General features: G+C 38.6%; 1 protein-coding gene and 1 pseudogene across 1 annotated transcript; both read left to right on the top strand.

The window, feature by feature from the left end:
* The first annotated feature begins 2,079 nt into the window (after nucleotides 1-2,079).
* Nucleotides 2,080-3,132, top strand: LOC120424356 (brahma-associated protein of 60 kDa-like; annotated as a pseudogene).
* Nucleotides 3,133-10,338: 7,206 nt separating this feature from the next.
* Nucleotides 10,339-22,555, top strand: LOC120424357 (transcription factor E2F5). The gene is made up of 3 exons (XM_039588454.2): nucleotides 10,339-11,007; nucleotides 11,088-11,197; nucleotides 21,863-22,555. The coding sequence occupies exons 1-3, from the start codon at nucleotides 10,810-10,812 to the stop codon at nucleotides 22,551-22,553; spliced, it is 999 nt and encodes a 332-aa protein (XP_039444388.1). The 5' UTR covers nucleotides 10,339-10,809; the 3' UTR covers nucleotides 22,554-22,555.
* Nucleotides 22,556-22,649: the final 94 nt, after the last annotated feature.

Genomic DNA, 22,649 nt, shown 5'->3' with positions numbered 1-22,649 from the left:
AAATGAAGCATAATCCTGGCGTTTTTTAAAGTTTTAAATTCATGTGTACCATGTAAAACAAAGAATAAACATTTCTAAAAATATATACAATGTGGTAATTTTTTTTAACTTATTTAAAAAAAAATCTGAAACAAAAACTATGACAGGCACAGATATTGTTTTTACTCAAATTTACACTTTGAATTTATGTGCGCCCGCCACGGAGTTCAAATCGATCAGCCCAGTGCCACGTCCGATTGATCCACCAGACGGGACTTGAAGTTAAACATAAACTGATTTTAATATTAAATGCAGTCGTGACGTAAAGTATATGTTTGTAATTAATACCCAAAAACACCCAAAATGGATCTACAAGCAAGCTTATTCCTTCCTCATTTTCAATATTTTTATCTGTACTTTTCTGTAATTTATTCCCAACCAAGCTGTACAGCTAAAACAAACTTTTTTTTTATATAAAGGCTAATATGGAGATCGGAAGGAAAGGAAGGCTTCACGAACAGCAGAACAAAGGAGAGGGAGCGTTTTCTTGGGGCTTTTCTTCACCCTATCTGGCTTGCTTTCGCTTCTACTGCTGCCCATTTGATTTTTTTCTTGACCGGTTCCTTCTGATGTACATACACCGCTTAACATTGTATCAAAAATTACCGCATTTTAACTAATTTTGAAACTGTTAATAAATCATGGCAAAAATTACTAAAATGCAAAATCAGTAATATTTTTAAAGAATTTGTTTTCATCAGTACCGGTACACTTTCATAAAATAAAAAATAGTCCGTATATCAGTTTAGGATGATTTCTTAAAAAGCAATCTCTATAAATGAAGCAAATTGCAAAAATAATATAAATAATTCAATTAATGCTCAAAATGTGCTTTGCTGCACAAAATACATTTTTTTTATAAAAAAATAAATAAAAAAATAAAATCAAATGTTGTTTATTCTTGTCACAAAAGCTTTCTTAATTTTTTTTTTACCGATTTAACGATTTTGTTCTGTAAATGCATGGTAGTATCAATATTTTTCAACTTTTATGTTAAAAATTTTGAACTTTCTTTTAATATTCACTTACGCGATCTGTTAACCAAACAAACGATAGTTTTTACCGAATAGTTTTTTTTTCTCTGTTGTGTCTACTTAATAATATTTTTGTTTATCTTGAAACAAAACATAGTTCAGAAAATATTATTCTAATGAATAAAACAAAATCATGTGGTAAATTGTTGCAATAAAAATAAAATATATAAATTGAAATAAATGCCGTTCCGCTATATTTTTCTATTATATTCTATTATATGTCAAATTAATTTTCTCTTCAAATTGTATTTAAAGTAGCTAAAGGTATGGATTCAAGCACTTTTGATATTACCGTAGATTAGATTATTTAATGTTACATTTAATCATGATCAAAACAATGTTTAAGGTCATTTTATTTATAAATACCTTCAAAATGTACTGTGCTTATCAGATAACAACAAAAAATATTTTATTCAATTATTCTTGTAATGCATAGATGTATAGATTCCAATCTGACTACTTTCTCAAAGGGTTCCAGCTCAGGCGAAACATTTTTCAAACTACCACCGCAGAGGTCTGTCAGGCTCCAACACGGAGGAGACAATATCCTAACCATAAATTCCTTCAAAACGTAGCTTACCTAAAAACAGCTGAAAGATTTTTTTAATGTTTTATTTTTAAATATTTTGTTTTATTTTTCTCGTAATGTAAAATGGGTTCCAAGCAAGAGTGTGCCACTTAAGGTTTTCGGCGCGGTGCTGGCACGGTGCCAGAACTTTTCAGACCCGAGCCTACTTTTCTGTCAAATTTGAGTAAATTTGTTGAGCGTGTAATATTTGAAGTTTAGAAACGTCAGGATCGCGCTGTTGTTTTTTGCTCGAAAAACATAAAGTCGTTGCCCGACTCGCGTATAATTCCGCAATTTTGCGCAATTTCCCCGAGAAAAAGTAAATATTTTCTTCAGTTTTTTTGTTATAGGTGTGCTCGTCTAAGTGAGGCTTTGATTACCGGTTGAAAAACCATTTTGCAACGCTTTCCTCCGACAGGGCAATCAATTTCACCCGGGATGCGTCCATACGGCTACTTTCCGCCCGCGGGTACACTCCGCCATCTGCCTCCGAATCCGGGCGGTCGCGGTGTACCAATGCAGCCGGGCGGGTTCTAGGGTGGACCACCCGGGAATATTCGCAGCTCGCCGATGCCGAGCAACGCACCCGGAGGGAACAAGCAGCGGACAATCGTAGTGGTCAGCAGCCGCCGAAGAGTGAATATCCAACTAAAATGAAGAAAAAGGGGTGCAATCTGGTTCCGGAATCGCAAGCCTACATGGACTTGCTGGCGTTCGAGCGAGCGACACAACCATCATGCGCAAGCGACTGGACATCCAGGAAGCCTTGAAGCGTCCAATGAAGCAGATGCGCGAGTTGCGGATCTTCATTTCAAACACCTTTTATCCAAGCAAGGAAACGGGAGAGGCCGTCGGTGCCGTTCGTGGTGGTGAGAAATCCGTTGCTTCGTAAGAACTCCGTCGAGGGACGTCTGCTGGAGGACAAGTCCGATCCAAACAAGATCCAGCCCAAGTTTTTTAGTTTCTTCAAGTCGCTGGTACATCTGGTCGAGTGACACCGAACTCATTCCACCCAGGAAACGGATGGGTTCCAGGTGAAACGCCCAGGAGGTCGTAACATGCGTTGCACAATCCTTCTGCTGCTCGACCAATAACCGTTTCAGTTCAAGCTGGATCCGCGTTTGGCTCGTCTGCCCTTCCGCCCTGTGGCAATACAGTAAAACGAACAAACTCCAAGATTCCCACGTACGCGAGTACATCACTTGCGACAAGTATCTCGAGCAGATCTTCACCCACCAGACCCAATCTTCATCAACCACGTCGTTACGTTCGAGGGTGGCCTCGAGAGCAAGCAAACGGCATCGACGTCGAAGAGAATGACACCCTGAAAACCAGATGAACAACTTCCTCCTGAGCACCGCTTCCCAGCAGGATATTTAAACCTTCACAAATTACTTTAATAGAACACGGTTCAAGTCCTGGTCCTGATGACGGTAGTTTTGAAGTTGAATTGTCCAAAAACAATGTGGAAAAAAAAAACAAATGAAAATCGCGAACAGAATATGGAAAAATAAATTTTAATGTTTTTGATTTTTAAGAAATGTTTTTAAGACTAAAGCTTCACAAAGAAACATTTTCAAGTGATGGAGAAAAAAAGCAGGTTAATATGTAAAGTATAATAAAAAAATAAATTTAAGAAATTATCTTTATTAAGTTACAGTTTTTGAAATATTTATACTAATATACATATCAAAAAAGAAGCTTAAAGATATTCAAACTCTGAGAGAAGATGCAGTTTTGGTCACTGGTTTTCTAAGAAATGTGATATTATCATTTGTTTGATTTACATTTTGCTGCTCATTTACTTCTACGCTAAATCATGTCCACCTTTACACCTCTTTCTCAAGTCGGACGACAAGTGCATCAAGTGACCTTCAGCAAGCAGTCGATAAGGTGCGCCAAATAGCCGCGCTCCGAGATGAACTGAATCACTCTGGCCAGCGAGTTCATGTCCAACAGCATGTCGATATAGGACGTGGTCAGCATCCTGCAGATTTCGTCGTGCAGTCGTGGCACAGGATGTCAATCAGTTTGATGACCATCTCGAAATGAACGGGCGACCCGCTTAAAATACATGTGTCATCCCGTCAAGCGCCTTGTCCAAACTCCACCCCAATCCGCTTGTTCCTGTAGTAATTCAGCTGCGCCACGATCGCCTTCTTGATTTACCACTCCAACTCGATCTACCAGCATTCAGAACGAAACAGATCCTGCAGATGCAGGAGGAGAAACTCAAACGTTTCGTGGTGCAGGCCCAAGGCGAGGTTTCCGAGTCAGCACCATTGCGAAATAGTGTCATCTTAGACCAACGTTCCCCCTCACCCCTTATCATATTTTATTATAGAATTTTAAAGAACATGGAACATGGATTATACAAAAAAAAAAAAAAATAGAATTTAAAAACCATAACGTGCAGCTCACATAAACTCCCAAGCTCGAGCAAATGGGAAATTTGTAAGAAAATTCCCCTTTTTTGGATGACTTGGCTGACGATCAGCCCGGAACACTTGCCCGCACCACAGTAGCAGATCTTCTTCTGGTCGCCGAACGTCTCAACGTTGTAGTTGAAGGCCCTAGCGTAGAAAAGAGTAAGAAGAGTTTGTTGCAGGAAGTGTATTTACCGGGATTTTGAGAACTTACCACCTTGAGGTCCTTGAGGGCAAACAGCCCCACGGATTGGCTTCCGCCGACCTTCCACAGCAGCGTCTCACAGTTGGGCTCGCACGAGTGGTTGAAGAACCGGGCCATGTTGCCTTTGGGCCCTCCTCCTCCTCGTATCTGGCCGCGTTGCGCCCTCTCAGCGGAGCAACCTACTTGTTGAACTTGACTTTCACGTATATCGACAGTTTAAAGCTAAAATCGTCCGGGACCGATTCCTGGGAGTGAGCTTGTTCTGCCTGAAGCGCAAGCAAATGTCCGTTTGCTCGTGTTGCCGCCGGAACACCACATCCAGAACCGTTGGCGGGGGAATCGCAATCGCGGGCCAGAACTTGAACACGGAATATTTAGCCCAGAAGATCTCGTCGCACAGCGGCATTCGGCCGGATTCGAACTCTTCGCAGATGTAGCGACTTTCCGGCGGGTTAAACTGTGGGCACTCGAGGTGGAACGTCGTCAGTCAGGTTTCACAGCAGATGAGACTTCCGCCCTTGCAGCACAGGAAACACAAGGGGTCGACGTCGTCAGCAGCTGGGATCCAACGGCCAGGAATACGGGTGGTCCGAAAAAAAAACGCGTGCAATCTTCGCATGAAAAAACGGGTTGGGTTTTGTTTTGATTTTTTTGGCTGACAGTGACAGCTCTTGTGCGGTGCACGCTAAATTGATTTCCAAAAATCGGCTACTTTTTAATCAAAGTTCCAGACACGGTTCCAGCGCGGTGCTGGCTCCGAGCTCGAGGTTTCAGCTCCAAGCTCGAGGTTCCAGCTCCGGAAGAACCGAAGTGTCACCCCCCTAGGTTCCAAGCAACTTTGATATATTACCTGAGTAGATTGTTCACAGAAACTTATTTTTTTTTAATCACGATCTTTACGATCCCTGTCAATGGTTTCTTTTCTTATTTAAAATTTTAACTTTTTCTTTGCTGATAAACTCCTGTTATGTAATTTGAAAAAGTTTGGTTTCATAATTAAGTACAATCGATTAAAGAACCCCAAAGTTTCTTTAATTTATTTTAAAATATTGTTTCTTTTAATATAATTTTGATATATTTACTTTACTAAAATTCTGAAAGTGTTTTTTTAACTCAATAAAATGATACATTGTTAAAATATAATTTCTATCGAAATTAATGAATGATTTTGAACTATTTTGATACAAATCACAGATATTGCATTGAAAAATAAAAATTAATATAATAAATATAAATGTTTCCTAGTTTTTTAATCATGTTTTTTTTTCGTTGCTCAAATTGTCACTCATACTTCTCAATTGAGTCCTAAAATGAAGCTTAGATTGCTGATATTATTGTTTACAGCGATAAAGCTTATTTTTCTGAGTACAATGACCCTTTGTACGATCACAAAGAGTTTAAAATGGAATTTTAAATCAATTTTGAAAAAATTAACCTCGCGGTCCTTCTTGACAGAAAAGCTCCTACTTGATAGCTCGTTCCAAGGGGACCATAGTTAATCCATCGAAAAAATGTTGTCTTGTAATTATTTTTTTTTTTGCATTAAAATGAAAAAAAATGATCAGAAATGGTTTTTAATCGTGTTTTTTACCGTTGTACATAAAAAATTACATAGGGCTTTAGTACCCAATTCTAGATTAAATTTTCAAAACAACCTATCCCTCATAGGTTTCCTATGCAGATAGGGCCTTTTGAAAATTTAATCGAGAATTCAAAATTAATATTTAAATATTTGTATTATTTTCTCTTGAGCGCAACGCTCTCACACTTTAAATTATATTTTAAGAATTTCTGATGATTAATCATTTCTTTATTTATTATTTAAAAATGCATCAAATTAATTATTAAGTAAATTATTTTACCTTTTCTAACTAATAATGTATTGTTCATGTTAACGATTACATAAATTTTTACTTCCCTGTGAAATAATGTTGGGTTTCAAGCAACTTTTGTATCACAGCTGAGTAAATCGATTAAAGTAACAATTAACCATAACTACTATCAATATGGAATACTTAATCATAAGGCTTTCTAGGCCCAGTGAAAAAAATATAATTTAACTCAAAAATGACGAACTCCTCGTCATAGTGTCCTGATGCAAACAATGATCGAGCTGTAGCTGTCACAGCCCTGTGAAGTATGTTGGCTGACATATCGGGCAGTCAGTCAAATAAACCAGCTAGAAGTCGCTTGACAAAAAAAATTTGCTAGAAAGAGATAGGAAACCTGATGCAAACAAACGTCCAGCTGTCATGTAAACATACTTTGAATGTGTTGGTAAATTTCTGACTAGAAAGCCTTATTAACGTCTTTCAATTTTGAGGTTTATCTTTCAAGAGAGGACAACTCCAGTGTTAGATAAAGTGACAACCGTTTTAGTCCTATTCGATGAATTTAAAATCATTTTTAGGTAGTTCACAGACATAACTCCAAAATACATATTGCTTTATCTGTGGATACCAAAAAGTGCTCACTTTCACATTTAAATTTATTTATTCATTTTCTTAGGTCAATTTCTCTTGTGATGTTAAAGACGGTTCTTAATTGAATGAAAAGATTTGCTGAACAATATATTTCTAAAATCCATAAGGCTTCTTCAGCGAAGTTATTTAAAAAAATCATCCCAAAAGTCTGTCGGGTTCCTTTATCGAGGAGATTGTTATCTGACTGCTTTCGCAAAGAACTCCAGCACAGATTATTCATTTTTTTTAATCTGACTACCATCACAGAGGTCTGTCTGTCAGGCTCTAACACAGAGAAGACTTTTTTCTGACTACCATCGCAGAGGTCTGTCAGGCTCCAACACAGAGGAGACTTTTTTTTCTGACTACCATCGCAGAGGTCTGTCAGGCTCCAACACAGAGGAGACTTTTTTCTGACTACCATCGCAGAGGTCTGTCAGGCTCCAACACAGAGGAGACTTTTTTCTGACTACCATCGAAGAGGTCTGTCAGGCTCCAACACAGAGGAGACTTTTTTTCTGACTACCATCGCAGAGGTCTGTCAGGCTCCAACACAGAGGAGACTTTTTTCTGACTACCATCGCAGAGGTCTGTCAGGCTCCAACACAGAGGAGACTTTTTTTTCTGACTACCATCGCAGAGGTCTGTCAGGCTCCAACACAGAGGAGACTTTTTTCTGACTACCATCGCAGAGGTCTGTCAGGCTCCAACACAGAGGAGACTTTTTTTCTGACTACCATCGCAGAGGTCTGTCAGGCTCCAACACAGAGGAGACTTTTTTTCTGACTACCATCGCAGAGGTCTGTCAGGCTCCAACACAGAGGAGACTTTTTTTTCTGACTACCATCGCAGAGGTCTGTCAGGCTCCAACACAGAAGAGACTTCAAAATTAACTATGACTAATCAATTATAACGGCAAAAACGTTGCTCAAATCAAATTTCAAAGCAAAACATTGATTGTCAATTTCTGCATAAATCTATAAAATTTTCATTAGAATTCTAAAACGATAGTTTTCAATTTCCACAGCATCAAGCAACAATCTAATATTGCATCAAATTCACATTAAAAATTTATCGTCAATAATAACAACAATCAAATCTTCATTCAAATGAGAACTATACATTTTTTTATTAACCATAAAATTAATAATCAAATTTAGCATCAACTTCAAAACGAAACATTGGTCATCAATTACCATATGAACAATCAAATATTGCGTCAAATTTAAAACTCAAAATTGCCCATCATAAAACCACAATCAAATATTGCATGAAATTTAAAACCGAAAAAAATACCTTTCTATAATAACAAAACTCAAATTCTGAAAACAAATCTTGGCCTTCGATTGCCACAACAAAAAGCAAATCTATCATCATATTCAAAATAATAACTGGTTTTCGATTACCACAATATCAATCAAACCTCGTATCTTAATCGAAACAAAATATTGGTTTTCATTTATCGCAAAAATAAGCAAATTTGTCATCTTATCATAACAAAACATTGGTCTTTAATTCCCTCATCAACAATCAACTCTTTCAATCAAAATTAAACCTGTAAATTTTGTAATTTGTGATTTTATTGGACTTTGCATCAAGTTATTGCCACAACAAGCATATCTTTCATTAAATTTAAAACAAAACTAACAAGAAGCAAATATTTATCTTATTCAAAAATAAACATTGGTCTTCAATTACCAAAATAACCAGCATCCAATCCAAAATAAAAATAATGATCATCAATAATAACAACAATCCATAACAATCAAATTTTGCATCAAATTCAAAACAAAACATTGGTCGTCAATTATAATAACAACTATAAAATTCAAACAACAAATTTGATTTCAATTACCAAAACAACAACTAAATTAAAAACAAATTATCTACCTTCAATCGCAAACTAATCCTCCATCAAATTCAAAAAGAAATATTGATTTTCAATTTCCACAATCTTGTCAAATCTTTTGTCAAATTATAAACAAAATATTGATTTTCATCAATCACAAAAATAAGAAAAAAAAAATTGAAGTCTAATTCGTAACAAAACATTGGAGTTCAATTTCCACAACAACAATTAAACATTGCATCAAATTAAAACAAAACATTGGTCGTCAATCAAAACAACAACAAACAAATCATTCATTAAATTCAAGACCGTCAATTATCGCAGATAGTTTTATGCCTTTTATCAATTTCAAATAACAAGTTCAAGCAAACATCTACCTGTTTCAAAACACAGGCAAAACAACAAAGCGAAACTTTGGACCTGCATCCTGGCAGGTAAACAAAACTGTTGGATTTCACAACACAACAATTCAAGCAAAACAAATGATCTTTCATGAATCAAAAGGTTCGACTTACCGGACTGTGCCATTGTCGTGATCGGGGACTTTCTTTTATAATAAAAACACAGATATTTTGCAACACGTCTTATTCCACAGAAATTAACCACAAAACTGATTTGACAATCTTCATTCTCTGTTTCGCCAGCCACGCGCAGGGTTACCAGGTCAAAATTTGAAAAATCTGGCAAAGTATCAATTAAAAATCTGGAAAAATCTGGCAGACGAAAATCTAACAATTCTGAATGATGAAGAGGAAGAAGGATATGAATTATTTCAAAAGTTTCTAGAATTCAGAGATTTCAACTGATTTTATGTCCTAAAAAATGTTAAATTTACATTTACTTTAAGAAAAACTCATTCTAAATTTTATGATTTTTGATTAAATTCGCTCATTTTAGTCAAAAAGTTGTTCAAAATGGGCATCAGGTGAAAAATCTGGCAAAATCTGTCAATATCTGGCATTGAAAAGGGTGAATCTTTATTCTGGCTGACACATGAAAAATCTGGCATTCCCAGATTTATCTGGCAACCTGGCAACCCTGGCCACGCGCATCTCGTTGTTTTCTCGCTTGTTGTTCTCTCTCGCAGCTCGCTAGCGCGCTCTCGCACTCCATCTGCAATCAGCTAACAAGGCAATATTCATGAAGGTGCGCACTTTTGTTGCGCTCTTAACTATTATTTATGAATTATATCAATGTTATAATAAATACTCATTTAATAATTTATTACATATTCAATCCTGCAACCCATAATCCCTACACTATTGATTTTGACATTTTGAGTTTTGTGAATAAGTTTCCTGTTGGCTCGGAATTTGCAAAATTGTTCCAGCTGTAAAAATGCTTATCCGCCCCTTTCTCGTGTTGCTCCTGCATTCATCATCGCCATTTTGGCCGCCATCTTGGATTTTAAAATTCTAAATCACTTTAGCGTAGTTTGAGGGTTAGACTTATGCTCGATCCGGAACAGGACACGACGGTCCGTGTGTGGTTGAGAGGATATTTAACGATCGGCAGCGATGGTGCTGAGTCTGGTGTTCCTCAACAATTTTTTGGATGGATAAGACGGTGCGAGAATGTATTTTATTTTACATATTTAAATAAATAATATTTTTTACTTGTAAAAAAAGGGTTTCTTGCTTAAATACATTTTTTTTTTCATTTTGGGACAGGCTAGTGCGCACCCACACACACACACGCGCACTTTTGACAGCTCTCTCCGCCGATTCGCTGCTGCTGTCTCTGTTGGTACGTTCGTTTGAACAGCCAGTGCGGCACTGAGTGCCACACTCGTCGGTGCCAGTTTTGGTTCAAACGAACATTCTTTTTCAGTGTGCATGAAACTCGCATGAAACTGAAAAAATATCGAGTGCGGCACTAGAGTTTCAGTTCCAAGATGGCGGCGAAACTCGTGCGGAACTAGCGCGAGTTTCTTCAAAGAAACACTTTGACAGCTCTGAGTGCGGCACTCAGTGTGGAACTATCCATCAAACGAACGTACCATGTGTCTCTGCCTGGCTGCAGTTCTAATGGCGGAATTTGCTCCGCTCTAGTCCTATCGGAGTCGCGGAACAAAAACCCGCGCGCGCGCTCGCATCCAGCTCTCCGTAGACCATCAATCCGCCCGCGGCCGGACATGGTACCGGCTTCCGGTGGCCAACGGGTAGTGTATTCAGTCAGCAGCGCCAGGTTGGAGGTGCCGGCCAGTTAGAAAAGGAAAATACAACGATGGAAGTGCAAAACACCAGCAGCAGTAAAAACAGCAACAACGGCAAGAGGCGCGAGACCGCGGTGGCGCCGGACGATGAGCTGGACCCGGTCACGGGAAGCGGGTCTAAGCGACTCGACAAGTCGCTGGCCACGATGACGGTCAACGTGGTGGATCTGCTGAAAAAGGCCTCGAAAGGAATTCTCAACTTGGGCGTTGTAAGAAATCGCGCGCTCTTGTTTATCTCTGTGTTTTTGCGCTAATGCTACGTATTTTTCTTCCAATCTACACCCGCCAGGCCACCAAGCTGCTGGAGGTCCGGCAGAAGCGGCGAATCTACGATGTAACCAACGTTTTAGAAGGAATCGGCCTCATAGAGAAGCATGGCAAGAACAGCGTCAAGTGGCGGTAAGTGTCCAGTTTTAGAGGGTCCCTCCCACACTCGAAACATGGGAGGGACCGCGCGTGAGGGCGAAAGAGGGTGGGGTTTTTTTATGTTGGGAACAGATAGGCAGCAACATAAGGGAGATTTGGGAGGGAGCTGAACCTGTATCGAACACCTTGTTTTTTTTTCGTTGACGTTGTTGTTGTTGCGCGAGGAGAGAGTGTGCGATGCTAGCCACAGTAGGCGCAGTGATAGTGTGGTGGCGCGCACAGAGTGCAATTTGAATTATCAAATATGGCGCCTACTGTGGGAAGGTGTAAGCAAATTGCGCGCAATATCAGTGGTAATGAAAATGATAAATGTTTAATGTTTTTAACTGTTTATTGGGAAATCGCTATATATTTTTTTGATATTTTAAGCTTTATTTTTAAATATAAAGGCAAAAAGTATCAAAAAGTACTTAATAGGTAGTTAAATCATTACAGTTGTGTTATTGCAATGATTTCTAGATTATTTTTCAAAATAGCAATGAGCCATGGGTTTTCTTTGTATATAGGACCTTTTGAAAAAGCAAGTGAGATTTCTATGAAACATTGTCCAATCCCACTGAGAATCGAGCCGAATCGACTCGAGGCTCGAGCCAAAATTTTCAGCAGGTTGATCCTTAAGTAAATGCAGGGTGGCCACTCAAGTCGGGAAAAAGACGAAAATTCGTCAAAATCCGCAACAAAATCTAGAAAAAAAAGTTGGAAAATAGTGATATTTTGTCAAAAAGTCTGGAAGAGTCAGGAATGTCTGGTATTTTTCTTGAAAAATATAGTTAAACACCTGCGTTTTTTTGTAATGCTTTGTACAATTTTCAATTCAATTGCCACCAATTTGTTTTGAGCGCTGAACATAAAATTAAGGTCCCTTCCATTTTTTTTGTCATCTATATCGAAACAAAAAGAGTAAGAAATTATGTCGTAAACAGAATCGAAATTGCATTGAAGAACGTAGTTCTTTACGGTTTAGTAAATATCGAAAGCAGCTTAGAATAATAAAATTTTTTGTTTGGTTAAAAATGCATTTTAAAGACTTGTAGTTCACATCTGTGTTTGGGATGCGCCGGTAGCAAGTATTTGACACGGATTTTCATAGCAATCAAATAAAGTTGATCTATTTTTGACTGAGTTTAATAAATAAAAAGGCAACAAAAACATTAAACAAAAACAACTTTGTTGAAAACCCGAAAAATAGAGCTTAATTTCAACGATTATGACTTCCCTGATGAAGTTTTTTTTTTAGGTTATAATTGGGTCCTAAAATGAGGCTTAGATTGCGGATATTATTGTTCACTGCGATAAAGCTTATTTTTCTGAGTACAATGATTCTTTGTACGACCAAAAAGAATTAAAAATGGATTTTAAAATCAATTTTGAAAAATTAACCTCGCGGTCCTTCTTGACAGAAAAACTCCTACTTGACAGCTCGTTCCAAGGGGACCATAGTTGATCCAACGAAAAAATGTTGTCTTCTCATTATTATTTTTTGCATTAAAATGAAAAAAAGTGATCAGAAATGGTTTTTAATCGTGTTTTTTAACGTTGTACATAAAAATTGAAATAGGGCTTTAGTACCCAATTCTGTTTCATTATGTTACAATGTTAAATATCTGAAAATATTTTTTTCTCCCTGGGCCTTGTAAAGTCAAGGGGCATGATTTGATCCTAGTGCATTAGTTAAAATTTGGGTATACATTCTTTTTTATAAGCACTATGGACACCACTTCATGCTACGAGAACTCGCTTTGTCGCAGCCCCAGGGCTTAAGCGTTGACCGATAAGCTGTCTTCGTGAACTAGGTAGTTCTCCGATAGTGAAAATATCACAATTGCACAAGACACCGCTGCTTCTGTGACTTTTTCACTATCACAATGTGGAATTTAGGTGGGACTTTAGGTTAGTACAATTGATTTGTTGCTTAGCATTAGCATTTAAAATAAATCTGTATGCTTTCCAAATCTATTTGATGATAAATTTAGTTGCAATTGTTAAGTTAAAGTAATGCTGTCAATAAAATTTGATTGATGTAGATTACTAGGCATTCTTTTATGTCAAATTGTCCATAGAGTCTCGATCAATCAATAATGTAATGATATCGGACAAAATTCGTTGATCTGTTGAACTAACGGTTTTCGGATTATGGTTGTATTGACCATTGTTGCGAATCGAGGAACTACGGATCTTTTGACGTAAATGGTCATTTCTTTTTCAAATCGCGATTTCTATGTATATTTGTTTTTTGATAGAAGTAGTACTACAACAGTTAAAGGAACGTTTAGTTTTGAACATTAAGTTTAGAGGATTTTAGATTAAAATTTAGATTTTCAATCCAAAGTAGTTAGCAAATGAATATTTGGATTTAAATGAATAATTGAATAAGTTGGACTCATGAATAACACACAACTGTGCATTTATTCTACACACAAAAAAATATTGCCGTAATGACAAAAGTAACTTATTTTTGATTTAAAAAGTTGCTAAAATTAGCTTGAGGGAAAGTTTTTTTCTTGTTTAAAAAATGAAAACTATTACTGGTAAAGTTTTTGAAAATCTCCTTACTAACTGATTTAAAAGTCTTAACTTTTAATACGACTGTAGAATTTCTTTCATTTTGACGTTCTCGTGTAACCGTGTACGACTAAGTCCCAAATGTAAACAAACACTTTGGTGGGTACGGTCATATAGAGGCAAGCTCGAACAAAAGCGATTTTTTTTCCTGGTCTCACTTTGATTTCCCATTTGTTGCCTGTTTTGCCCGTTCGCTGTTGACCGTGTACGCCACAGTGGTATAACGTCAAAAAAGCCTCGTATAATGTTTGTAAACAGTATACAGTACAACTACTGTAAGTCGGTTCGTTTTTTCTTGAATACTTTTGCAGCATTATTTTATTATGAATGTAAAGGGAAATAGCATGTAATTTCATCATGCACGTGATGTTGGCTTACAACAGTTGGGCGTTCAAAAATAGTTGTAAGTTGGCAAGAGAAATGGTTCCCCAGTGGATGGCTTTCTGTGCATTGTTTTGCAGGAGAAATCCGTCCACCGTTGGACGGATTCCTCTTGCTGGACATTGTTGATAGGCACACTATAAATGGTTAGGCGCTTATACTTACATCAAACCCTACGTAATGTACCACCCCCGGCCGAGTTAAAATGCGTAACCGGAAAAGAAGGTGTGCCTGGCAAGAACACTCAAAGCGTGTTCTAGCATGCTGCTCGTACTGACTCAGAGCAAGGGTGAGATGTAGGTGTAAGGGCAGTGCGTGTTCGTCGGGAACCTGGTGCATAAGATCGGTCAAGGCCCGTTCTTACACTGAAAATTGCGAATTGCGAACCTGGAAATTTCTGAAAAGTTGGCATTTTATGTCCTCTAAAACATATAAAAAAAAAAGTGTTTTCATGCAAATCAAGTTTTAGTGATAAAAAGTTAAATAAAAAATCATCAATTTTTTTACCGTGTATCTTTTTTTTCCAGTGTAGTCCGTATCCATACCTACAATTTTGCCGAAGACACCAAATCGATCAAAAAATGCCTTCAAAAGATACAGATTTTTGAATTTTCATACATTATTTTTGTATGGACAGCTGCCAAATTTGTATGGAAAATTATATGGACAAACTAATGATGCAAAATGCCTTCTTTGTGCATACCGAAGGCACCAAAAAGAGTCTGCGATCAGCAGAGAAGCGAGTCAGACGTGCGTCCCTCACAAACCAAAAAAGTGCTTAAAAAGTGCAAAAATGCCCCCCCAGATTTGAAGAAGCTAAAGAATGCCGAAGCGCTACCTGCAAAGCCAGGCAGTTTGAGCAAGGACGCTCAAAATTCGTCTGGAAACCAGTTCGCTACCCTCCCTGTGGACGTGAGCGAGAAGGAAGAATTTGAACGACGGGAAAAGTTGCCGCCCATTTTTGTGAAAACATCGTCATCGGATTCGGTGCGAAAGTGGCTGACCGGGTTTATCAAATCTGGTGCTTTACGAGCTTCCATTCGCTTGTGTGCTGATGGACTCAAAATTCTGCTACCTACCAGAAAGGATTACAACTACGTTCGGGATTTCCTGAACAACACAAAGATTGAATACTACAGCCATGACGATCCAGGTAAACGCCCCATGAAACAGGTCCTCCGAGGTCTGTACGACATGGATGTGAGTGTGCTGAAAGAAGAGCTCAAAACTCTTAAGTTGAACGTGATCGAAGTCTTCAAGATGACGAGACACAACAAGGACATCAAGTATCGTGATCAACTGTACCTGGTTCATCTCGAGAAAGGATCGACAACGCCGTCTGAGCTGAAAGCAGTTCGGGCAATTTTCAACATTATCGTGACTTGGGAACGTTATCGTCCAGTGCACCGTGACGTGACACAATGTTCGAATTGCTTGCAGTTTGGACATGGTGGAAGGAACTGTTTCATCAAGAGTCGTTGTGCAACCTGCGGAGGTGAGCACAAAACTCAAGCTTGCGAAACAATCAACGAGAACATCGAAGCGAAATGCTACAATTGCGGCGGCGACCATTCTACCAAGAATCGGAGCTGCCCAAAACGAGCTGAGTTTGTAAAAATTCGGCAGCAAGCGACGACGAGGCACCAACCAAATCGTCGCAAAACACCACCAACTTTCACGGACGTGGATTTTCCTGCTTTGGCGTCACCTGGAGCGGGATCTGTTCGAGTGGTTTCAAATCTGCAGCCATTGCCGTTGAATCAGCGGCAAAAAGTTGCAGAGAATACAACACCTCCTGGTTTCAGTCAGCAACCGAAGGAAAACCAACCAGCATCAACGGATGAAGGCAGTAGTGACCTGTTTTCACCACAAGAACTTCTGAACATTTTCATCGAGATGACAACAACACTGCGTGGTTGCAAAACTCGTGCTGAACAAGTAAGAACGCTTGGAGGATTTATCTTAAAATACAGTTCGTAGTTTACTCGTTCTAATGATTTTGAATATTTCAATGAATTTACTTTTTGCCTTCCTCACCTTACTGAGGAAAGGCTATAAAATCACTCGGAAAATGAACTTCTTAATTCGACCTTGTAGACCCACCTTCACGTATACCTATCGACTCAGAATCAAATTCTGAGCAAATGTCTGTGTGTGTGTGTGTGTGTAGGGATGTGGGTCTGTGCACCAAAAAATATGCACTCGATTATCTCAGCACTGGCTTAACCGATTTGGACCGTTTTGGTCTTATTCGATTTGTCTTGGGGTCCCATGAGTCCCTATTGAAAATTATGAAGTTTAGTAAAGTACTTCAAAAGTTATGCTAAAAAAAACGATTTTGGCGTATGTCCGGAAGATTGTAAAAAGGGTGGTTTTTGCAAGAAACCCTATCATGTTATACATTTTCAGAAAGGTATTTAAAAGACCATTCCAATGAGCCCAAAACATTGAAGATCTGACAACCCTATCAAAAGTTATTAGCACTTAAGTGCTATTTATACACTTTTTGGAGGCCGGATCTCAGATATTTCAACGAAAATGATGTCCGGGTCCATCATGCGACCCATCGTTAGTTAGATAATCGAAAGACCTTTCAAATGAGCCTAAAACATCAAGGATCTGATAACCCTATCAAAAGTTATTAGCACTTAACTGTTATTTATACACTTTTTGGTGGCCGGATCTCAGATATTTCTGTAAAAATGATGTCCGGGTCCATCATGCGACCTGTCGTTAGTTAGATAATCAAAAGACCTTTCAAATGAGCCTTAAACATCAAGGATCTGACAGCCCTATAAAAAGTTATTAGCACTTAACTGTTATTTATACACTTTTTGGTGGCCGGATCTCAGATATTTCTGTAAAAATGATGTCCGGGTCCATCATGCGACCTGTCGTTAGTTAGATAATCAAAAGACCTTTCAAATGAGCCTAAAACATCAAGGATCTGATAACCCTATCAAAAGTTATTAGCACTTAACTGTTATTTATACACTTTTTGGTGGCCGGATCTCAGATATTTCAGTAAAAATGATGTCCGGGTCCATCATGCGACCCAACGTTAGTTAGATAATCAAAAGACCTTTCAAATGAAATGCGAACTATCGTTGGATAAGTTTTTTTTATCAGACCTTGCCGATGAGCCAGAAAAATTGAAGGTCTGCGAACCCTATCAAAAGAAATAAGTAATAAAGTTGATTTGTTAAACATGTTAAGGGAATGTTGATATTTTGACTTTATGAATGTGAGGAAGGCACCAACCACCTAAAGGTGGATTAAGTAACGTTTTATTGTGAAATAGATGGAATTTGTGTCCAAACTCATCATATCACCAAATGTTGACAAAAAGTGAGGAAGGCACCAACCACATAGGTGGATTAAGTTAGTTTTTAGTTTTAAGTTAGGATTAGTTGTTAAAGCGATTTTTTTTTCTTTTTTACCCAAATGTATTCGATTCAATGCAAAAATGTAAAACAATTTGAAGTAAATAAATGAATGTGAACAGTTAATAAGAAAACGAAAAATATAACAAAGATGAAGAGCATGTAGCCATACCACTTAGAATGTAAATGAAATGTAATTATTATAAGAAAGTTCAATAAAGACATATTTAATTTCAAAAAAGGCACCAAAAAAGTTTCAGTCGGATTAAAAAATACAAAAAAAATCGAATGACCGAAATCCTAGAGAACTGCTCAAGAGAAACCGACCTTTCCCTAAATTGCCGGATATTATTTTAAAAGTTTGCTTGAGAACGGCAAAGTTTCCTGTCCCCAAAGTGATTGTTTTTTTGCCTGTCAACTGTCAAACAAAGGTGTACAAATTTAGGTCATATTTTTTGTCAATATGTTTAACCAGTATATCAATAACTACTTCAACATGTTAACGAATGGTAAAACGTTACTTAATCTACCGTATGATGGTTGATGCATTCGTCTCGATAGGATTCGAACTGATGACCTTTGGATTGGTAGTACAACTGCCTACCAGCGACTCCACCGAGGAAGGACCAATGGACGACTCCTACACTTGGACTAAGCTAAGGTTCTAGATTAGGTCTGAACCAATGTTCACTTCCCCATCCGACGTATAAGACAAATCTTGACTCGAAAAAAGCCACCGGGTCTGACTGGGGCTGAAGCTAGGGCTGAAGCCAGGCCAGCTGGCCATCTGTTGAGTGACACCGAAACACTTATTTTAAGGAAAGATAAGAAAAACTTGTAACACGCATTATCCCTTCCAAAGAATTTTAGAAATTTTAATGGAGCATTTCCATTCGAGCAGTTTTTGCTTTTTTCTACAATGTATTCCTTATGGAGCGAACTGTCAAAAACTGCTCGACTGCGGGTACTCCATTTATAAACATACGTAATTTTTCATATCAATTACTGCCAACCCTATTTAAGGAAACTGTTTACATATTTACACAATTTATGCAACTCGTTTACGCTAGGGAATAAGTTGAAAACAAAAATAAACCAGTAGCAACGGTCAATTCAAAAATTATGCCACTTGTTCAAAATCAGATTAGTGCGCGTGACCTGTAGCGTGTGTTATACAACATTATCTTGTCTAATATTCAAAGTTAACAGTGTAGTAACTTCAGGCATCCACGCTAGGTGGTGATACTGATGCGAACAAATTTCGGAACCATGTTTTGAATTGGACTTGGCTCCATATGGTACGGTGCACCGCGGTGGTGCTGGTGAGTCTACACTCAAAGTCAGAAGTATCCCTCAAAAGGGTACTTTCAATCCTCAAAAAGGATACTTTCTATCCTTTTTTAAAGTTCACCCGGCGTCACCCTTTTGAAAGGGTATGTCAAATTCAGTACATTTTCGATACCCTTTTAAAGGGTGACGACGGGTGAACTTGAAAAAAGGATACTTTTTACTTTGAGTGTAGGACGCAAAGCAAAGCCGACGCGGAAACCTTCGTGAGCCAAACAGCAGCAGCAGAACGCCTTCGAAAGAGGGCGGTGCGGGTGCGGGACGAGGTCAAGTGCTCAAAAAGGACAAGGCGAACTTCCTGCAGGAACTGCAGCTGTTGCACGACCGGAATGGGTAAGAAGGAAGCTTGGGTGTTTTGTGGGGTTTGTGATTGATTTTGTTTGTTTTTGTAGGATGGGAGGTAGGAATGTGGATTCGCACCGGTTGTATTCGGTGGTGGTGGCCCGGGATTGGTGGTTGAAGGTCAATTCCCGCGATAACTGGAACGAGATCATAGAGGAGATGGCGCTGCCGAAGAGTTGCGTGAACAACGAGATTGCGTTGAAGAAGATAAACATCGTAAACATCCGGTTTTTGGACAAGTACGAGACAGGTGATTTTCATGGTGAGGAGAAGGAGCCACAAAGAGGAGGACGATGAGAAGCGGGATAATCGGAGGTGGCCAGAGCGGATGTTGCACTCGGTGCCGGCGGTTTACTACACCGGTGAGTAATGAGAATGTGTGCAGTGGCTTGCCAACTTCACTTACTTCCATCTCTTTTAGCAAATAACCGCCCACAAATGCTCATCTCGCGACGGCGCAGCTCCAGCCGAATGAACCTGACAGCGTGCCGAAAAAATCTGTGTCATTCTCGAGAGAGGATGAAGTACTCGAAATCGAATTCCGTTCCGAGGGCCTCATCAACCCAATGTTCCGGACGCGCTTCCAGAATCGGAAACTCCCTGTTCAGGCACTTCACTTTCAAACCGGGAAACGTCGATCACCCTTGCCGAATCTACAGCCAACTTCTCCAAACCTGTCCTGATGAAGGCCGGCAACGTGACCATCATGTTCTCTACTTTGCTGTCGCGCGTCGAAACGTCCATCCGGAACCGTCCAGCTTGGGGTCTTCGGAAGTGACCGATGGCGTAGCCTAAGAATCGATACAGATTGGACTCGGTTTTGGCCAGAAGCGTTAAATACAATAACTTTTAAAAACTTTTAAAAATAAATATAAAATCAAGCCTAGAATCAAGCTCATTTTTCTGAAATTATCACTGTAGTATTAAATGATGTTTATTCTTGCTATAAAAGGTTTCTTTTCTAATTAAAAGTAAAACACTTTTACCGATACAACGACTTTGTTCCATAAATGCATGGTAGTATCAAAAACTTTCCAACTTTTAAATTAAAAAGTTTGAACTTTCTACGAATATTCACCAACGCGAACTTTTAATCCAACGAACGATCTTTTTAAATTCAGAGTATTTTTTCTTTGTGTGTAGAGTCAGATCCATACAGCGTCAGTGTTTATTTGGTCGAAGTGTACTAATTCATTGGCAGATCTGATTCTAGTTGTAATGTACGACAAGACTACTGACGGACGTGACAGGACGAGGGCCCAGTTTAGAGGTTTCAACATCAACGATGTGCGGCTGAACCACCCTCCCAAAAAAAAAAAAAAAAATGTTAAATATCTGAAAATATTTTTTTCTAAATTGTTGACTAAACTAATTTTTAACTTTCCGCAATTATTATTATTTTTGCCCTCTGATTTTTCGAAGTATTTCTGAAAAACTTGAAAATTTATGCGCTGCTTTAACAATTTTTTTTTAATTCTGATCGATAAGGTCATAATCGAAATTATGAGTGCTTTTTGAAGTATTTTTTTGTTATTAATATATAAGTTTTTGGGTTTGGTTTTGGTTTAAGGCATATTTTGAAAATGGGATTTGAGTGGCCACACTGAGTTAATATCAGATAGTAATTTTCAAGGTTGTTAATCGATAAAATTATCGTCTGACGATAACGATAATGGTTATCGTTACGTTATTTCGATAATTCTATCGGCGATAACCTTTTCGCCGATAATGGGCGATAACTCATTTTTAAAATCATTCTCAAATCGATTAATTCAACCATATCTTGTTAAATTTTCAATACCAAGAATAATTTTTTTGAAAATTTAGTAAGTTTCAAAGTATAAATATGTACTCAAAATTGTTCATAAAATATCGTTTTTTTTAGAAAACACTAAAATGTTCATAATTTGCAATATGGGTATCAAACGAAGCGAAATTTTGGCATGCCTCATATATACATTCAAAATGTGTATGCTTTTGTGAAAAAAATAGTAATTTAAAAAAAAAAGCTTGAATAAAGAGAAAAGGCATACAAAATTTTGCTTCGTTTGATACCCGTTTTGCACATTTTGAAAACGAATACTTTCGAAAAATACGGTATTTTGTGATTTTTTTTTTTGTATTTAAAAAAAACTCCATTAATGTGAAAAAAACAAAATTTGCTTCGTTTGATACTCATACTGCACACTTTGAAAATTTGAGTATTTTGGGAAATAAACGGTATTTTGTGAAAATTTGATTATTTAAAAAAAAAACTCTAATAAAGTGAAAAAAAGCATACAAAATTTCGCCACGTTCGCTTCGTTTCGTTACTGTGGAAAAGATTGCAAATTAGGAAAATAATTTTGAATACCATCATCAGGGATGATATTGGGTCTGGGGGGTTACTAGATTTTCAAAAAATATAATCTTAGTAAAAGCATTACAAATTTAACATGATATGTTTGAATTAATCGATTTTAGAAAGTGTTAAAAATGAGTTATCGCCCATTATCGGCGATCAGATTATCGTGGATAGAATTATCGAAATAACGATAACGATAGATTCCCGACTATCTAGAGCTATCGTTATCGAACCTCGATAATTTTATCGTTACAACCTTGGTCATTTTACTCTTTCCAGCGGTGACTCCCTCACGCCCGACCCCCGCGACGTCACCCGTCGCACGCGCGTTCTTAAGCACGAGCGCAGCCGCCTTCTCGAGTACGAAGCGCTGATCGACCGCCGGCTGAAGATCATCAACCAGAGCGCGCAAAACTCACGCACGGACGAAACCCTCGCTTCCTTTGCGTACGTCACCAGCGAAGATCTGCTGGACGCGTTCGGCACTCGGTCGGTCAGTCTGGCCGTCCGGAAGCCACCCACCGTGAACGTGGTTGAAAATGGGAAGGAACTGACGGTCACGTCGACATCGGATTCGCTGGACGTCAGATTGCTGCGGGATCCGCTGGGACCGTGCTTCACGCGACCAATCCGACGGGCGAACGTTCTGCGCAAACATCGGCGATCCGATCCGACGGAAACCCGCAGGCGGGACGAAAAAAGTGCAATCCAAGCCAGGCTGGACGCCAACGCGGACCGACTACTGGACACGCGGACGGAAACGGCCGAACAGGAGCGGCAACTCAACGCCGAACTGCTTCTGGAAAAGGATCTCACCAAGCTCAGCAAGTTTAGCGCGGCCGAGCAGGAACCCCGGGACGACGATCCGTTCGTCTCGCTGGAACCTCCGCGGGTGGCCACGTACGCGTTTACGTTGGCACCCGGCGAGGGTCTGTTTGAGTTGTTTGACTTGGAGCAGCATAGTCAGTAGCAGCAGCGTTCAAAAACAGCAACCAAATGACGTAAATTAGCCGTTTCGTGATCGTGTCTTGTTTTATGGACTCTTTATTTTTTTTATTTACCCATT

This window comes from Culex pipiens, chromosome 2 (assembly GCF_016801865.2).
Source record: "Culex pipiens pallens isolate TS chromosome 2, TS_CPP_V2, whole genome shotgun sequence".
Lineage (NCBI taxonomy): Eukaryota > Metazoa > Arthropoda > Insecta > Diptera > Culicidae > Culex > Culex pipiens.
Note: the sequence above shows the minus strand (reverse complement) of the source record. Positions and strands in the feature narration are given on the sequence as shown.

Bases quoted from the DNA above. Each gene is read 5' to 3' on its own strand.
- LOC120424357 (XM_039588454.2), top strand. From the start codon at position 10,810: ATGGAAGTGCAAAACACCAGCAGCAGTAAAAACAGCAACAACGGCAAG. The intron at 11,008-11,087 runs GTAAGAAATCGC...TACACCCGCCAG, and splicing joins GAATTCTCAACTTGGGCGTT to GCCACCAAGCTGCTGGAGGT. The intron at 11,198-21,862 runs GTAAGTGTCCAG...TACTCTTTCCAG, and splicing joins AAGAACAGCGTCAAGTGGCG to CGGTGACTCCCTCACGCCCG.